Genomic DNA, 16114 nt, shown 5'->3' on the forward strand with positions numbered 1-16114 from the left:
TTCGTTCAGATCAATAGCTTAACCAGTAAAATGCACAACTGTTAATTTGGTTGAAGGTCAATATAGAAGACTGTAGTATTATATAAACACTAAAATTCTTACTTGAATCTCACAGGCAAGCACTAGGTTATGAATGTAGTAGAAAGCCTCCTCAACAGTCTCTCCAACTGATACTAAGCCGTGGTTTCTTAGAATAAGGACCTAGAGAGTCATTGCAAAGAAGATTAACAAAAACGATGCAAGTATTTCCAGTGAATTATATACGGATTCTGATTAAATAACATACTCCCCTTCCCCCACACACTTCATTTAATTTCAGCTGTAATTACTGACCTTGCTTTTAGGCCCCAAGTTTTTCTGAATAACCACCTTTTCTTCATCATCCACTAAGATACCATGGTAGTCATGATAAGCTACTTCCCCTAGAGAAAGAGCTTCAGGTGAAATTGGCAACAGACCACACTTCATTGCAGAAACCTGGGAAATATCGAAACAACCCACTTAACTTGCTTCAAGAGGAAAAGAAAAATTAAGTATATACATATCAGGAAAACCACTGATACATACATAAATACAGGTAGATATGGAAGTATTAGACCACTATAGATGCCATAAAGGAAGCCAAACTATGATTAAGAGGAGACCAACATATTTATGCATTTGCATGCAGGGAGGGAAATGTATCACAGACACCAGAAACTAAACAATGTGCTTACCGCTGCCCCTGCTGGAGTATGAATATGAACAATGCATTTCACATCAGGCCGAGCTGCATAAATTGCAGAGTGCAAAGTAAATCCAGCTTGGTTTACTCCCAAGTTAGTGCTTCCACGGTCAACTACATCTCCCTGAATATTGATTTTAACCTAGAAATGAAAACAATTTGTTTCATAAGTCAAATGCTGACAGAAATCTGACTTAACTCAGAATCCACCTCTGGAACTTTAAAAATATATATTTCTTCTGTTATTCTGTTTTGACAAATAATTACACTTCTGCTCTAAAGATAAAAGGAAGCAGAGGAAAAAAATAAAAATAAAAAAACCAACCCACCCAACAACACAAAAGCCAGTACGTGTTCCTTAATCTCTTCTAAAAGATCTGAACTAACGAGAAAGGGTAGGTCTTACTTTTCTCATTGCCTTTCCTTACAGCAGCACTGTAAACTTAAGACAAATGCTTACAGAAGGCTACCCTACCCATGAGCTAACAGTTAAGAGTGTAGTGTCTTCAACTACTACCATTAAAACTCAAAAAGACTGTTTATCTCCAGTCTCAGCTTCTTGTTAAAGATTAAATTACATCAACTGAATTAAGCATCTGACAGAGTATCTTGAAGCTGAACCTGGCACTTATGTCCCAAATATATGTTGTTTCCCTTAACAATCCTGACTCAGCAGCCAGTGCCTTTCAAGGGTATGATGTAGTCAGCTTATCACAGAATCTCTCAGGTTGGAAAAGACCTTAAAGATCATCGGGTCCAACCACAACCCAACCATGCAACCCTGACTAACAACCCTCCACTAGATCAAGTCCCTGAGCAAAAAGGTGTCTGGTCCCTGCGAACAGCAAGACCAGCTGGAAGACATCTGTTGGTGAACATGTGGAAATAAATCCATCTTAGAGTCACCTCTGCTGTACTAAAGACAACCATGTTTAATAAAGCAATTGTAAACATGTAAATAAAAATAATTTTTTAAGTATTTTCTAGTACAGAATTTAAATTCTTAAAAAGAATGAAAAAGAGAGAAAATATTCAACTATTTGTATTTTACAACTGTGAAAAATTAGCACTGCTTACCAGACTGGAGGCAGTAACTTCACTGTAAAGAAGTCCAAAAGGTACAATGAGGAAGTGTTCCTGCTCAGAATTTACTCTGGCCTAGGGAAAAAAAGAAGAGTAATAGCAAGTTATTAAGACTATTTAATAAAGCATACAGCACATGAAAGTTACTTTCAATTCCTGAGTATGGAACGAGCAAGTATGACTACAGCATACACAATACAACTTCCACGTATGCTGTGACAGATGGCCAACATGCTGACACCATGTTGAACAGAATTGGATGGTAGGTACATGCCAGCTGTTCAGATGGGTGGAACATTGCTAATTCCTTACATGCTGTAAAAAAAGACAACTAAATAACCATAGATAAAAGGGATGATGTGATAAATGCAGAAAAGCATTGGTGGTTTTGTGGGTTTTTTTGAGAATGAATTTATACTTCAACTGTATTTACACTCCAGTAAAATAGAAAGTATAAAAGAAAATGTAAGAACGTGTAAGAATTTAGCCCGCAGATTTAAAATTTCTTGATGCTGCTCTGGGTTTCACCACTGATCCTGGGGTGCCATGTGAGATAATTGAGTTCATTATACAAAAACAATGCTGATCTCATTTCACCACTGTACAATGAAAAGTACTGGACAGGTAATTTAGGTTTCTCAATGGAAAGTTAAAATGGAGATTTAGTTAAAAGAAGTTAAAAGAAATAACTTCTGATAACAAAACCGCTTTTATGCTCATTTCAGAGATCAGGCCAGAAGCGTGTTTCTCAGAGCCCATGGAGATCTTTTAAAACAAATGTTCAAATACAACTTCATGAAGTTTCCCACTTTGCTACGTGTCAACATTTTTTTCTTCACATTTTTCACAGAGCAGTTGAAGTCTGAAGGAAGCTCTGCGGGTAATTTCATCCAACACACAGATGTTCCACTGCCTTAAGATGCACCTATTTTTTGCTCACTCAGGTCTTCTACTGCTCTCAGTATTAAATGGATACTTACTTTCTACTGCAGGAAAATAACTTTTCTTAATAAGTAGTTGATCAGTGTCCTGAAAGTTTGTGGTACAAATCTGCCTTCCTTAATAACCAGCTGATTAGGTGCACACGAGCCTTGAACTGCACCAGCTAGTCCAAGATAACCTGTACTTTTATGAATCACCAAAATAATTCTCCACTACAGAATTCCAAATGATCTAGAAAATCTTCTACTTAATTATGCAAAACAAAAAACAGGTATTATTAAAATGCACAAAAAGCTAATGAGAAAGCTAGAACATACCATAAACAAAGGGCAGCATCTCCCAAACCATCTTACTTCAGGATCCGATCCAATAAACAACTCATGCCCTCAAAGCAAACCAAGACCAAGTGAATGAAGCACCTGCAGTAAACCTGTAATGTCAAATTCTACCTAACCCTGGAGGCACCCAGGTTTATTACAAATCCTTTTACTTGACATGAAAGCTCTTGGTAACTCTGTAATTCTGCACCAGGACTGCACCAGACTGAACACACAGACAGATTGATAAGGATCCAGAGGAGCAGAGGTACTGCAATCAGCTCTCTCATATGCTCATAAAGCCTTTCTCCTCCGTCTTGCACAGTGACATCCCTAACAGAAGGCTGTTTTCACCTTTTCATTGTATTTTCCACAAAGTATACTACTGGCTTTTAACTTCAGTGCAATCACCTAGAAATGAGAGCATCCATTCACAATAAAAAAACAACCTGGAGTCAAAATCCAGCTTTGCATCAAGTGATAACATCTGCCACATTCTAAAGAGCACCTTGCCTCCACAGTACCACTTAATATATAGGCATACAGAACAAAGACGAGACTATTCTGTAAACACAACAACCTTGTTCCACATCGACTTCTCAAGGTAAATTATATCTCTTAGTCACCTTTCAGGTTGCTATTCACTGGAGGAATCTGTATAAGAAAGTCAACTATCACTTGTGATTGCCGGTGACATGATTAACCGAAAACTTTCTAACACTGCTCTGCCCTTCAAAAGCAAAATACAGCCAAAATATTTCCAACATCTCATACTCCAAATGCCCTATCTTCCAACTGAACTGCTAACGCATTATCTAACCTAATTATCTAAGCTCTCTGTACTTTCCCTCCTTCTCCTCTGTAAAAGAAAACAAACTCGATGCATTAGATGCATTATTCCCCAACTACATGGCCTTACTTACGCCTCTAGGCACACAGCTCCTCATTACACTTAACTTTGTGTCTAAACTCAAATATCCCCAGGGCTAAATATGACACTAGAAAGCCATCTCTAAAGCTCCTTCCCTGCTATTCTTTTACAGCATTAATATTCCTTTTAAAAAAACAATTCTCACGTCACGTATGAAAAATCAGGGGGTGGCACAGAGCTGTTTACAAGAACCACTATGTTGGATACGTTCCCTCAGTAAAAGAACCAAATGGTCTAATCAGCATTGCCTGATCCTGCGCCTACTCATATCATTTATTATATTCATCAGTTCATAAGCAATGTACCTTGAAATCTCAAAAAGCAGAAATAATTAAATTACCATATTTCATTCAGATTGCAATTAAAAACCAAAAATACATAATGGACCACCTCTACTACGTGGAACAAAACCCTACAACAATCCAGCTCTGTTAGGAAAACAATCGACTGAATTGCACACCACAGCTGTGACTTCACTCATGAGACTCGTGTTGATCATCCTTCTGGCACATAAAACCTCCTTGATTTGACCTCCTTGTCATTCTTATTGAGGATGCCAGCGATTACTCAGTTACAAAGAGAACTGTTGGCATGCAACACGAAGCTCAACAGTCCACTCATGTTCTGAAATACTACGGTTTCCTTTACAAAGAAGTCAGTAGAGAATTTACAGTAACACTGCATAGTATTACCGGTGAAAAGATGGCTTAGCACTTAGAAAATGAAGACATTACCTTGCAGAATAATGCATACAATTACTCAAACCATTTAAGATACTAAAAGATTCAGCCTTTTAAGAACCTTAAATTTCCTTGTAAGATTTTTCACATACACTCTCTTAAGTCTATTCATACTATGGTAGCTGACATCCAAGCCATTTCAGCTCTCATTCTTAAGAAGCAATGACTAATCTCTTCACTATTATTCTGCTTTCAATACCACTTTGCTCTTCTTCCACACAAAGAGAAGATGACAGATGAGGGAGGGAATCAATTCACTTGTATTCTAAAACAATTGGTTCAGTTCTCTGTTGATTCAATACTCACTGTTATATGATTGTAAATAAGCTGAGACCAGCCAAAGAGATCTGCTAATCTGTAGAAAGCCGCCAATTTACATCGTAATAACTTCTCCCCTTTTTCGTAAGCGATGGAATCAGACCCCCTGAGATCATTCACTGGTGTCACCATGCCAAGGCCTGAGAAGAGAAGAAAGCACAAGGCAGTTGTGTTTGTGTTAGCTAGAACACAATAGCAGCCATCGCAGTTAGAATGTTTTTTCTTGCTAGTTAATACCAACATATTAGCCTTAGAAATGGAGAGCAAGATTTAATTACTATCGTGTCATAATGCATATTTAATCAGTATAATTAAGATCTCTGACAAGATCTTCGCTAGAGCCAGCTTCCTTAATGTTCACTGGGGTTAAGGTGACGGTAAGCTCTTTAGTAAAATCCCTCCCATCAATCTCATATAATATAACTATTCATTGATAACAGAGAATTGTAACCCCAAATATTCCACTTCTTGAGACATACAGGTTTTTATACCTGGAAAGAAGAATTATACACCTAGTAAGGTGTAATTAAGAAATAATAAATGCAAGCTAAATAGAGGAGGATTACAGTAAAGCATTACAGTTACTATAGGTCTAATTATAATGAGAGGGCAAGGTAGTATCTGAACTTCACAGAACAAAATGAAATTCACAGCATTCACACTGTCTTCATTTTAAGCTTTTCAGACAAGAGAATTCAACCATTCTACATTAATGTGCACTCACTCATGTTTAACGCAGCCATTCCTCCTTGTGGTGCTGCTGGGTAGACATTTGGCACATTTGTTGTCATAAAATCTGCAATCTGCTGTAAAGCCAATAATCCTGTTGGATTCTTCCCCTTCTTAAATTGCTCCTGGATCATAGACTCCAATTCTTCACAAAAAGCCTGCCAACAGGACATTGCATAATGTAAAGCACATACACACCAACTTCAGCTTTTCATACAGCTTCTTTATAACACCTAAATGAAAACGTTGTATGTACTTCCTCCATGAGGGAAATATCTATAATAATCCTCAAACCATTCAATACTTCTAATTGTGCACCTGTTCTGGAAAAGATGTACAGTAATATTCCAAATGTCAGATGACAAAAAACTGAACACAGAACAGAGCTGCATAAGCTACTGTTTGAAGAGTTACTTGATTTCAGTACTTAAATGAATGTTAAAATACAAAACAATTTAAAAAGATGTTTTAATATAAATACAAAGATTATATGAAAAGAATGCTGATGGATAACATACAGAATCCTGAAATGAAGTCTGAGAGGCTTCTTCATGAGCAAGTGTTAAACTTCAACCAGGTAATGTGAGAAAAAATGGGCTACTAACTTTAGAAGGAAGTTCAAACAATAGAGAGATAATAAATTCATCACTTCAAAGATGGAGCATTTTCTTTTCTTACCGGGCTTTGAAGAATCATGGAGACTCTTTTCTTCTGTTCCATCATGTTAAAATCCTGGCGAAGGTCAGGTGCCATATTTCTCTCTCTCAAGTAATCTGGATTATTTTCATCAACTCGATCGAAATATCTCTCTTTATGAGGGGCTGTTGTTAGAGGTGGCGAAGTCACCACCGCCGCACCAGAATCACCATTCATAGTATGGCTTTATGGAACCTGAACAGGACAAAGAAGATGCATGAATAAAACAAGGAAAAAATGAAGAACTTAGTAAGTGTTTCTTGTTTCAGAGAAAAAGTTCAAATTCACCTACTGTTATCATGGCCTCCCAAACTCAAAAGCCCTGTTTCTGCAGTAGGATAGCAATAACTTAAAGAAAAATGGTCTTAAGAGATGTGACTAGAAAGGTAGGCTAATAGACACTCAAGGTTGAACGTACTATGTGGATACGTGCTACACAAAACCACCATGAGAACTCCCACATCCAGCTCCTAAAGCTGACTGCAGTGTTGCTTTCTGAAGCACAAATGCCTTTCAAATCCTGTCACAGAGAACACTGTGACAACACAATGCCTACAGTCACAATAACTTTAAATTTCAGACGTTTAAGTCAATGAAATGAGCCCCCTGGCCAGAGCTCACTTCTGCTTTACATGTGATGTACAACTGCAGGTATCCACCAGAAAGCCTGAAAACAGCCAGCACTGCTCATCCACACAAGATGATCTTCACTCACAAGAACCCCTTTGTGTACCATTATTCCAGTTTTCAAAGCACGTTACAATCTTCATTCAAAAATCTTTTTTTGCAAGATTTCATGAAGCCTTTCAAGTCTGATAAAGCAGCCCCTGCAACACCTTCAGCCGTGGATCTCTCATTCCCGATCACGTATTAAATTCAACCTTTTCAGAGAAGATAATTTTCTTTGCACATCACACACGATAAGCAAAATGTCACCAATGCAAACTGTACTTCTCAAAACTTGTTTGGCAAGCTGCAGTGATGTACATTACATGTAAAATATGCCACGTTGAAATCCCATACCCTCATTGTATTTAGCAGCTTCACCAATAAATGTGCCAAGCGAACCTGCAGCTCTTTTCCTGCAGGTATAGGAACAGATAAAGGAAATTCAGCAGCAGCCTCCAGCTCCCTGCTCCACTGAGATCAGACTCATTTCAGTTAGAGTGATTCAGAGACCAGGGGCTCAAACAGGCAGGAAAAACTCAGCTGTTCATTTCATTACACACCTTCAGTTTTGTAAGGATTTGTACCATCGGAATCTGCTGATATTGCAAGTTACTGCAATTCTTTCTGTGATGCAGTGGAAGAGATTGTACGTATCTTCATCTAAATAACGATTCTCCTTCTGCACATTAGAGCTGGTAAATATTGACACAAACCTCAATTTAAAAATTTCCTTAGCTTCCTGTCTTGCTTTTGCTTGCAAACTACATTAGGCATTTACCTGCATATTTATTAGCTAAACCACCTCAGATGTGGATGCACACAGAAGAAGTTATTTTGAAATGCAAAACATGCCGAACAAAATCAGCGCTGTGAAGAAAATCATCTACTTTGAGACATCAGAATCAGCAGATCTCATCCTTTCTAATTCTTACATTAGAAGACAGGTCTGCCTGCCATTCCAAAAAGCAGCAAACAAATCACTCAAAACCTACTACCCGATTTTACAGCCTCTTTTCTGAGCTCTATTAATGCCTGTGTCTCTTTCTGGCTTGTAAAACAACAGCCCGCAGACCCAAGCAGGTGTTTTGCAGTCCTGACCACCCCCAACACTGCCCAGCACATGGCACATCTGCACTCCTTGCTCCATGCTGCTCCCAGCAGCCTCACAAAGGCAATCCCCAAATGGGACTGCAGCACTGCACTGAGCTTGTGTTATTCCTGCTCTGAGCTGGAGTTTGAGAAGGATCTGGAATGTAATAATTTAACAGGAAATTCAGCATTCATCTCCAGGCAGTCCTTTTATGCCAGAGGTTAAATATCCAGTTCATAGCTCAGTCTTACAGATATCCACAATTACTAGCATCCCCCCCATCCCTACACAGTCTTAAAATAATCCCTTTTAATATAACAGCAATTGCCGATTTCAGTGTTAGCTACTGACGAGAAAGGTAACACTTTTTGAATTAGAAACTGATGCACTTAACAACATTTCACAAAAGCCTCTGAAATTTATCCATTAATTTCCTCAAAAGCCCTTTAAACGAAAGGCAAGATGGACTCTGCAGTGAGACCTTCAGCAACGTCTGCAGAGACAAAATAAAAGGAATCAGAACAGTTAAGCTGAGCAGACGGGGAAGTCAGATAAGCTGCAATGGACTTTTTGCCACGCTCGTTGTTTTTGGCACAAGTGTGTCAGTGACACCACACCCTTAACTGAAAGCCACGGCTGGAAGCTCAGTGCACAGAAATCCTTCCTCTGCGAGCAGGAACTTTCCAACACAGAGCTGTGGATGCCCCGTCCCTGGAGGTGCTCAAGGCCAGGTTGGATGGGCCCTGGGCAGCCAGACCATGGCAGGGCTGGGGACTAGGTGGGCTGTGAGGTCCCTCCAAACCAAACCACTGCATGATTCTATGATAGACTACCACAATGAACAGCATCCATCACTACGGGCAAAGCCATGAAACACAAATCACAGCCTACAGTCACTGAAGCAATTAAATCCATTTATTGCATATATTAAAGCTATACATTTCTTCAAAGACACTGCATCAAATGAGAGCCATCAAGCCAGTTCTCAGCATATGGGACTCACTGGATGCTGCGTGCACAGCTATGGTCAGGAAATGACCATCAGGAAAGCAGCCCTATACAACTTATAGATCATTTACAGACAAAAAACACTGCTGTCAAAAACATCCTGAAATAATTATTAATACTTAGGATTACTTCCTTTTTATTTAAAATTAATACTACAGAGAGGGTTTCGCCTCCATTCACCGAAGAGGAAGGGCCAGGAGGTTAAACTCAAACAAAAGAAGCAAGGTTTAGAAGAGGAATAGCACAAAACTGTTCCTGTTAACATGCAGAAAGAAGAAAAACGTCAGTGTTTTCAACAGCTCCTGTTCCCCAGCACTACGTAAGAAGGAGCAGATGATGCACTTTCAGTTTGATAATTCTACACACGTTGAGAGAGCAACAGCCATTAAGAGTCTGCAGTAACTCAAGGGCACAACAACACCTCAAAACTAAAAACATACACAGATTACCAAAACCACAGTGCGTCTGGGAGGAGATTCCAATGCAGTCAATAAACACATTTAAAATTTTAATACTGAACTCCTATAATAGTTGGAAGATGAGATAGATTATCTCAGACTTTACAGGTTCAGTGTTTCTTAGCTTGTAGCACCATCATAAATATTATAGGAACCTTGAGCTCTGTAATGGCTCACAAGAAGCTGTCAGCCAAGAACCAGCTATCTGCATTTCTTGGAGGAACACTGCAATCACTTAAAGGTAGGGTGGCTTTTTGTTGCTGGGGAGAGGCTGTGCTTTTTCTGTTATCTTTTTTCTTTTCAGTTATGACTTTATTTTTCCTGTCACAAATAGCAATAGCACTAACTTGTAATGAGTTATTTTTGCTCCTCGGCATTCAGAGGAAAAGTATTTTTGCTGAGGCTGCAACCAGACAGGACTTGATCTAATCTAAGGGCTCGCTGCCACCGAAGGGCCGACCACACCTCTTCACATCAATGCAGCTTTCAGCCTGCAGAGGCCAACTGAGAATAAAAACACTGAGAAGCAAAAAGAAACCCACTCCAATCTCCTCCTGAAACAAACAACAAAAACAGACCCATTCATTTATTTTTATTATTAAGTTTAGAGTTGTCTGATTCAAAATCTTGTAAAATCGAGTCATATCAAAGATCATATCAAACTCCAAAAACTTAGAATCATAGAACTTGTTCTTGTCCTGGTAGCTTACAAATCCCCTGTGCAAAATGCTCTGTAAGCAAAACACTCTTATTGGGTGCTTGTGTCCAGCTTGCAAGTGAGTCAGAACTCTTCTCGGCCCAGAGCCACCATTACAGTTCCAGTCACTGGCAACAAAAGGCTGAACATAGGAGAACAGCGACGTAGTAATCTGCTTTGCACCCACTTGTTTCTGATTGTTCCTCTAACAAGTTCTCTCCTCTCATGCCAGAAATCACAGAATTGGAGGGGTTGGAAGGGACCTCTGAGATCCCCCAGTCCAACCTCTGCTAAAGCAGGTTGTACATGAAACTGTCCTGGAGGGTCCTGAACATCCCAAGAGGAGGAGGCTCCGCAGTCCCTCTGTGCAGCCTGTTCCAGTGCTCTGTCACCCTTAAAGAAGTTTTTCTTTGTGTTCAGATGGAAATTCTCATGTTTCAGTTCACACCCATTGCCCCTTGTCCTGCTGTTGCACATTGCTGAAATGAGCCTGGTCCCATTCACTTGCCTGTCTGACAGTTAAGTAATGACAAAATCCCTTCTCAGCCTTCCCTTCTCCAGGATGAACATCCCCAGGTCTCATGAAGGTGCCAGCTCCAGGTCCCTCACCATCTCTGTGGCCTCCTGCTGGAAATCCTTAAGAAGTTCCCTGTCTTTCCTAAAATGGGGAGCCCAGAACCAGGCAGAACTATGCCATGGAAAAAAAGGTTTGACAAGAAATTCCTGAAAGAGGGAACAAATGGAGTCAGGGAGCTGTGCAAAGCTGGGGCACAGAGAAGGAATGCCAGGAAGGGACAGAAGGGAGCCAGGAAGGCAGGGGTGCCATGCAGGCAGTGTGTTACTCGAGGTCACCGAGCAGCTGTGCCACACTGACAGCATCAACACCAGGCAGCAGGGGAACAGCCAGGAGTCTGAACACCCACCTACAGACAGCAAGAGTCCATCAGCATCTGTGTGAAGAGCTGTTCACAAGCTTATGCTATCACTACTTCACCCAATATCCTGATGTTTTCTGTACTAACAATTTTCATTTACTTGAGAATAAAATTTGTTCATCTTGCTCCCTGAAAAATTATTTACAAAAGTAAATGATTTATTGTTTGCACTAAAGTTTCCATCATGTTCAGTGAGAACATTTTGGCACCAATGACATTGGATTTGCTCTTTCCATTCCAAATGTTTCCTACTGAACTTTGAAGAGGAAAAGCTGGCGCTACCTTAGGAAGTGTAAGAACAAAGAAAGTAAATCATGCCCGTACCTCTTAACAGACAATGTACTTTGCATCGTGAATAACCAAATTATTTTCTTTACCAAATGTTCCTGGCTCGTGCATCTTCCAAATTTCCACTGCTCTTTGTCTTGGGGCAGGAAGAGACCATTTCATGAGCACAAACACTCCTTTATGTCGTATTGAATGAAGGCTCCACCATCCCACTCAGCACCAGAGGTACTGCCAGTCAAATACAGGATCCTCAAAACACAGAGAAAACCAACTGTGTGTTTATCTCTCTGGAAGTGTTGTATTTCGGATGGATAATATCGTGCCTTAGTATCCATGGCAGTAAACATGTCATTTTTTCCTCATTCTTTCTTCCCAATCTTAACTTTTTGCTAAGCAGTTTGTTGGTATTTTTTTAAGCTTACATGACCAAAAATGTCTTTGCAGCAGAAAAATTACTTTGCTCTCACTTCTTGGATTCAGTAACTCAGTGTGACTTGTTCCAAGTGATTCTGATATTGCATTTTTGGAAAGGTTCGGCACATAAATTCATGGATGACTAAAGACAGAGACAGCAGAAAACAGGATCAATATGGCCCTGGGCAACTGATCTCGCTGTGGATGTCCCTGTTCAATGCAGGGGAGTGAGGCCACATGACCTCAAAAAGTCCCTTCCACGACTCCATGATAACATAAGAAGCTATACTGCTCACGTAACAGAAAAACTCTACATAATGTAAACACCTTGAACCAGGGCAGCACCTGGGTCACAGGCGGCTGCTTCTGAAGACTTTGGTTGTCCCCAGAATAACCCCTTACAGTTCAGTGAACAACACAGGCTTCAGGATTGAGGTTCAGAGTCATAGCACAGCTTTCCAGACGCATTTCTTTTATCTCTTCCTGCATTGGAACTGACACAGAATTTGCTGCTCACTGAACCTGGACTTAAGGAGCCATCAAATCAGCTCCCACTGCCAAATAAAACCTGTCAAATACCACAAGAAGCTGCTCTGCATGCAATTCTGTTTTGAAAACATGAGTGCCAATTTAAGAAGCTTCTCAAGTGAAAACCTCAGAATTACCAAATTAATGATATAATACCACAAAACTCAAGATCTGAATTCTGGAGCAACCATAAATCCCTACCAGGAGGTGCAAACACGGTGCTGTGACCAGACAGTCTACTGTGATCGCCAAATAAAAGAATATCAAGGAGCAAAATTAGTTTATCTAACCTTGAAACAAAAATGCTATTAAGATATAAACTCTGGTTATATGCACACTTCAAGAAAGGCATGAAATACTACAGAAGTGCAATGGATACAGCAGTGAAGCAGAAGGTAAAGAACTACCTTCAGCAGGAAGAGCAGCTCCACCTGTCTGGGTATGAAGAAAGACGAGCTGCTCACAGGGCTGCAACCGCCTTTCAGTCCTGCCAAGAAAAACATGGACAAATTTCATGCTGGAGAACAAGTGTCAGACACATTTAGTCTTGAATCAAGATGGAAGTTTCCTACCCACAGACACTGGAATCCTGTGTCTTTGCTTCATGAATCTTTTCAAAACACAAGCTTTAATCCAGCTTCCAGAATATGTTTTACTGTGTCTGTGCTGAGATGAGAGTTCCGTCTGCTTCTGAAATCTCTGTATCTGCTCTCTTACTTAGGCTTTGGAGAAAAAAGAATGTTCCTACATGCACAATGTGCTTGTGTTATTTGCAGCTTCCAAAGCACTTCTAGTGCCGCTTGTTCATTCACACAGCACGTTATCCTGAGGGTAGGTTGGTGACAGCTGGAAACTGAATGTCAGACAGAAGACTACCAAAAATCCTCCTTAATCCTTCTCTTCTGCTCAGGTCACACTGATCTAACCTGTGATTAGGACAAACTTTCCGTAAGATCAGGTAGAGCATCTCTATCTGTTTGTAATGAAGTGCAAACCTGCCATCAGAATAATTCAGGTTCATCTTACCTAACCAATCTCAGTGACCAAAAGGATGCACGTTCCTGAATACCTTCACTTGTCTCACTGGCTGCTCAGATGCATTTGGCTGTTTAGCTCAGAGAATTCCCTGGGTTCATTTCACTTTGTTTCCCCCTTTTTATTTTTAAAGCTGGATGAAGTTGAACAGCCTGTAGAACAAAAGTGGCTGTAGTAGAAACAAGGCCTCCCTAAGCCAGTTTGTTGAACAGAAAGCAGTGGTGGAAAGTGTTTTTCCCAGCCCTGCTTAACTGCTGCGTTACATGTTGTCACTGATGTCATACAGGCTCAGCTACACGAGCTCCTCAGTACTACAGAGGAATAGTTGTCATTGATTTTCATTTTTCATCTTCTAATTTGTCAAAGCATCTGTGGTCAATGCAATATTAAATTAAGTATTTTTTGCCACTATTAGTATTCATGGATGGTGGTAACACCAGAAAGCTAGTGTATATTTATTGCAATCAGGGTCACAAGCCCACACAGATAAAGAGGTTTAACCCAAGTCCTGTTATTTTTAGGTTGCTGTGAACCCACATGCACTGCCCAGGCCTCGTGCTGAACTCACCAGCAAACCAGCGCCCACACATTTCTGAGCATGGGGCAAATGTGAGCCCCAGCTCTTCTAAGGGCAGGGCCACAGTTTTATGCAATGGATATTTAGAAAGCCTGAGACAAACCAAAATGAGTGTCTGAATCATAAACAAACTGTGGTCTCAAAATGAACTTGATAATAATAACAGTTATTAACAGAGGACAAGGTTTTACTACTGTCCATCAATAACTTGGGGGTTCTTCTAACATACCAGGTGAAGAGGAGCAGTGAGGGCCATTCCCCACTGCAGAACAGAGGCTGCAGCACTGCATGAGAACCAAGAAGCTCATAAGCAGCTTTAGGAAGAACCACAAAGCAGAGGCAGGAGGTTCTTGCACTTACTTGAATGCATGACTGTACAAGGTGCAGGTTCCCTAAATAACAACGGGCTGGTGCAAAGACCAAAGATTGAGGAAGAGTACCTTCCTGGACATCCCAAAATCAGACATGATAGTCTACTTTAATGTGTTTGTTGGAAACAAATGGGTGTGTCAGATCAGTGTCCCGGGAAAAGACAATTCCAACCAAAAAGCACCACCAACACACCCAATGTTATTATGCATACGAAAACAATCTTGCTTTAAAACATTGAGTGACTGTGAACATCCACCACTGTTGACGCCATCCAGAACCTGTGTTTTCCAAAAGCTCTTCTGGAGGACAAAGAAAATCAAAACCCATTTTTGAACAGGGACATAAGGACTTCCCTGACATTTTAAAAAGACAATAAATCACAGTGTCTGAATCATTAGGTATATGATGGATATATATATATGGTATATAAAGGATTGACTGAAATGCAGCAGTGCAGGCTACATGGCCCCTTTTTGGGCAGAATCCAGTTATTTTTGCAGAGTCTGAATAGTGAGGAATGAGATTTGAGAACTGTGCAGGCAACGAACAGAGCGGCATTTAACTTCTTGAACTGTTTTGCAATGATCGCTTTCAACAGAAAAATTAGATTACATTTTGTATCTTATCTATGGGATAGAAAACAACAGGTAGTCACTTCCCTCATTTACACATAGACAGCCCTAGACTTAGCACAGCCAGGACTTACCTTATAAAAATCAAGCACACGAGCCAGTAGATAGTTTTACAGTTAATTCTGACTGTACAGACACACTGAACTTGGAGGCTTATTATAAGGTGCCTCAAAAAGGACTGAAAAATCAAAAACATTTTAAGTTCAACTTCTTCATTCATCAGAAATTATTAAACCTCACTGACAGGTCTTATATAATCTCTTATATCCTGATTTAGAGACAAGAGGCTCTTATTAAAGCAAGGCCAAGCTGAAATCCCATAAGCATATCAGTTTTTCTTTCTAGGCTGAGACCAAGTATTAGCACAGTCCCTACTCATTACAGCAAAGAGCATCATCACTAATGTTAGCCTGTCAAAACAACATCTATTATCTTACGCTAAGAAATCCCATTTGCTATAATACATCTGTTGTTCTGGTAACATTAATTGCAACTTACAATTAAGTCATGAACACTAGAAAAAAAAAAAACAAACACAAAAAACATAACATTAAGGAAGTTATAGGCCATTAGTGGAGCTGCTCTGGCAGTTCATGAAATCACACAAAGAACCAAGAGGCCAAGTTCCAGCATACCACCACCTGGTAACAGAGCTGGGAGCCAGCAAGAAGCAGCAGGCCTGAGCTCATGCTCAATGTACCTCTGAAGATACTGAGATCCTGCAACTAATGCCCCCAAGAAAAAGCAGTCCTACATCATGAGACTGGCAGGTTGAGATCTTTGAGAAGGAACTGCCTGAATATGCCCAGAAACTCGACATATGAACCTCAGGCATTACTTTCTGGCAGAGAATGCAGGTGACTCAGGAATTGCTGCAGCGATTAGAGAGCACGCTGACATGATGCTGGAACCAGCAGGCCCGACACAGAAG

General features: G+C 40.2%; 1 protein-coding gene across 26 annotated transcripts in view; it reads right to left on the reverse strand.

Moving 5' to 3' along the window:
* ADD1 (adducin 1) overlaps positions 1-16114 on the reverse strand; it is a 49284-nt gene that overhangs the window by 18867 nt on the left and 14303 nt on the right. For 18 of the 26 annotated variants that reach the window (XM_085545781.1, XM_085545777.1, XM_085545776.1 and 15 more), the window contains 7 exons: positions 6463-6675; positions 5780-5942; positions 5044-5195; positions 1802-1882; positions 717-866; positions 334-477; positions 103-201 (listed from right to left, as the gene is read on the reverse strand). In XM_085545781.1, coding sequence (XP_085401907.1) covers positions 103-201; positions 334-477; positions 717-866; positions 1802-1882; positions 5044-5195; positions 5780-5942; positions 6463-6657 — 984 coding nt within the window. In that variant the 5' untranslated portion in view covers positions 6658-6675. Of the gene's footprint in view, positions 1-102; positions 202-333; positions 478-716; positions 867-1801; positions 1883-5043; positions 5196-5779; positions 5943-6462; positions 6676-12974; positions 13055-16114 lie in introns of all 26 variants that reach the window. The other 8 variants (XM_085545782.1, XM_085545779.1, XM_085545778.1 and 5 more) reach the window with 1 other exon arrangement.

The sequence above is a fragment of the Coturnix japonica genome, chromosome 4 (genome assembly GCF_054131305.1).
Source record: "Coturnix japonica strain WE chromosome 4, WE-NBRP24, whole genome shotgun sequence".
Taxonomy (NCBI): domain Eukaryota; kingdom Metazoa; phylum Chordata; class Aves; order Galliformes; family Phasianidae; genus Coturnix; species Coturnix japonica.